A 1998-nucleotide genomic window follows, 5' to 3' on the forward strand; every position below is an offset into this window, starting at 1 on the left:
TTGGAAAAATATTGGAGGGTGTTTCAGATGTGGGTCCACATAGCAACAAGTTAGGAATTGTCTTCAGAGGCCTACTCAGATGCAAGTTATAGGACAGGGTCATGTTCAACCTGTGAGGGGTGGTCAGCCATTGGGAGGTCGTGGACAGGCTAGAGGTGGAAATGGGTTTGGACGAGGATGTGGAGCACCAAGCAGGGGCACATGAGGTGAGACAAGTAGCCTTGGTTTATACTGCTCATCGTCGAGAGGATGGTGACAACCCTGATGCCATAACCGATACGTTCCTAATTTATAATTTTCCTTATGTTACCTTAATTGGTATTGGATCCACGCATTTGTAATGTTGGGTATTCAATCTGAGAGCACTGTAGTGAAATGACGGTGTTCAGTTCGCTAGGACAATCGGTCAGGGTGGATAAGTTGTTCAAGGGTGTGCCCTTAGAAGTTCAAGGGGTTGTATTTCCTACAAATTTAATGGAACTGCCATTCAGGGAATTTGATATTATTTTAGGCATGGATTGGCTAGTGAAGCATCGTGCGAAGTTGGATTGTGCTACTAAGCGGTTGGTGTTAAGGACTTCAGCGGAGGAGGAGGTGGTTGTAATAGGGGAGCGAAGGGATTATTTGTCTAATATAATATCAGCGTTAAGAGTCGAGAAGTTGGTTCGCAAGGGTTGTGAGGCTTTTCTGGCGTATGTTAGCAATTTTGAGACTAAAAGTCTTGTTGTTGGAAATGTTAGAACTATTAAGGAGTTTATGGATGCTTTTCCAAAAGAGTTTCTGGGCTTGCCTCCAGACCGAGAGGTCGAATTCAGAATTGAGCTTCTACCAGGGACAGCTAATGGCACCAAAGGAGCTAATGGAGTTAAAGGCTCAAATTCAAGAGCTGTTAGACTGAGGATTCATTTAACCTAGTGTGTCTCCGTGGGGAGCACCAGTTTTGTTTGTGAAGAAGAAGGATGGGTCCATGTGCATGTGCATCGACTATCCCCAACTGAATAAGTTGACCATCAAGAACAAGTACCCTTTGCTAAGGATCGATGATCTATTTGATTAGTTAAGGTGAGCTGCTGTGTTCTCCAAAATAGATCTTCGATCTGGGTATCATCAGCTAAAGGTTAAGGAAGTTGATGTGTATAAGACAGAGTTTAGGACTCGTTATGGTCATTACACGTTCCTAGTGATGTTGTTTAGGTTAACGAATGCACCAGCTGCTTTCATGGACATTTCATGGACATGATGAACTGATTATTTCAACCCTATCTGGATTAGTTCGTAGTAGTGTTCATAAATGATATTTTAGTGTATTTGAAAACCGATAAGGAGCATGATGAACAATTGCAGATTGTTCTTCAAATTTTGAGACAGAAGCAGTCGTACGTAAAATTCAGTAAGTCCGAGTTTTGGTTGCAAGAGGTGACAATTCTGGGTCACGTGGTGTCTTCCGAGGGGATTAGGGTCGACCCTCAAAAAATTGAAGTCGTGTTAGGATGGAAACCACCAAGGGCAGTATCTGAGATTCGAAGTTTTCTGGGTTTAGCGGGTTAATACAGATGTTTTGTGGAAGGATTTTCAGTGATAGCTGCACCGTTGACTAAATTGTTACGAAAAGGGGTGCCGTTTGTTTGGTCCGATAAACAACAAGAGAGTTTTGAGAAATTGAAGAAAGTTTTGAGTGAGGCCCCTATTTTGATTTAACCAAATCCTGGAAAGGAATTTACCATTTATAGTGATGCGTTACACATTGGACTAGGCTATGTGTTGATGCAGGAAGGAAGGGTGGTTGCTTATGCGTCGCGACACCTTAAACCTCACATGGTAAATTATCTCACTCATGTTCTAGAATTGGAGGCGGTGGTGTTTGCACTAAAAAGTTGGAGGCATTATTTATATGGGGAAAGAACGATTATTTATACGGACCATAAAAGCCTCAAATACCTCCTTACTCAGAAGGATTTGAGCCTTAGGCAACGAAGATGGATTGAGTTGCTTAAAGAT

The 1998-nt window shown here is 42.3% G+C and overlaps 1 protein-coding gene across 1 annotated transcript; it reads left to right on the forward strand.

The window, feature by feature from the left end:
* Positions 1-375: 375 nt before the first annotated feature.
* LOC107940402 (uncharacterized) lies at positions 376-1548 on the forward strand. The gene is made up of 2 exons (XM_016873822.1): positions 376-844; positions 1304-1548. Exons 1-2 carry the CDS (start codon positions 376-378, stop codon positions 1546-1548), a joined length of 714 nt encoding a protein of 237 aa, XP_016729311.1.
* The last annotated feature ends 450 nt before the right edge of the window (positions 1549-1998 follow it).

Source organism: Gossypium hirsutum, chromosome A03 (genome assembly GCF_007990345.1).
Source record: "Gossypium hirsutum isolate 1008001.06 chromosome A03, Gossypium_hirsutum_v2.1, whole genome shotgun sequence".
Classification (NCBI taxonomy): Eukaryota; Viridiplantae; Streptophyta; class Magnoliopsida; order Malvales; family Malvaceae; genus Gossypium; species Gossypium hirsutum.

What these genes read in the sequence shown, in the direction of transcription:
- LOC107940402 (XM_016873822.1), top strand. Translation starts at nt 376, where the DNA reads ATGACGGTGTTCAGTTCGCTAGGACAATCGGTCAGGGTGGATAAGTTG. An exon ending in TCTACCAGGGACAGCTAATG is followed by an intron (nt 845 to 1,303) that starts GCACCAAAGGAG and finishes ATGATATTTTAG; the next exon opens with TGTATTTGAAAACCGATAAG.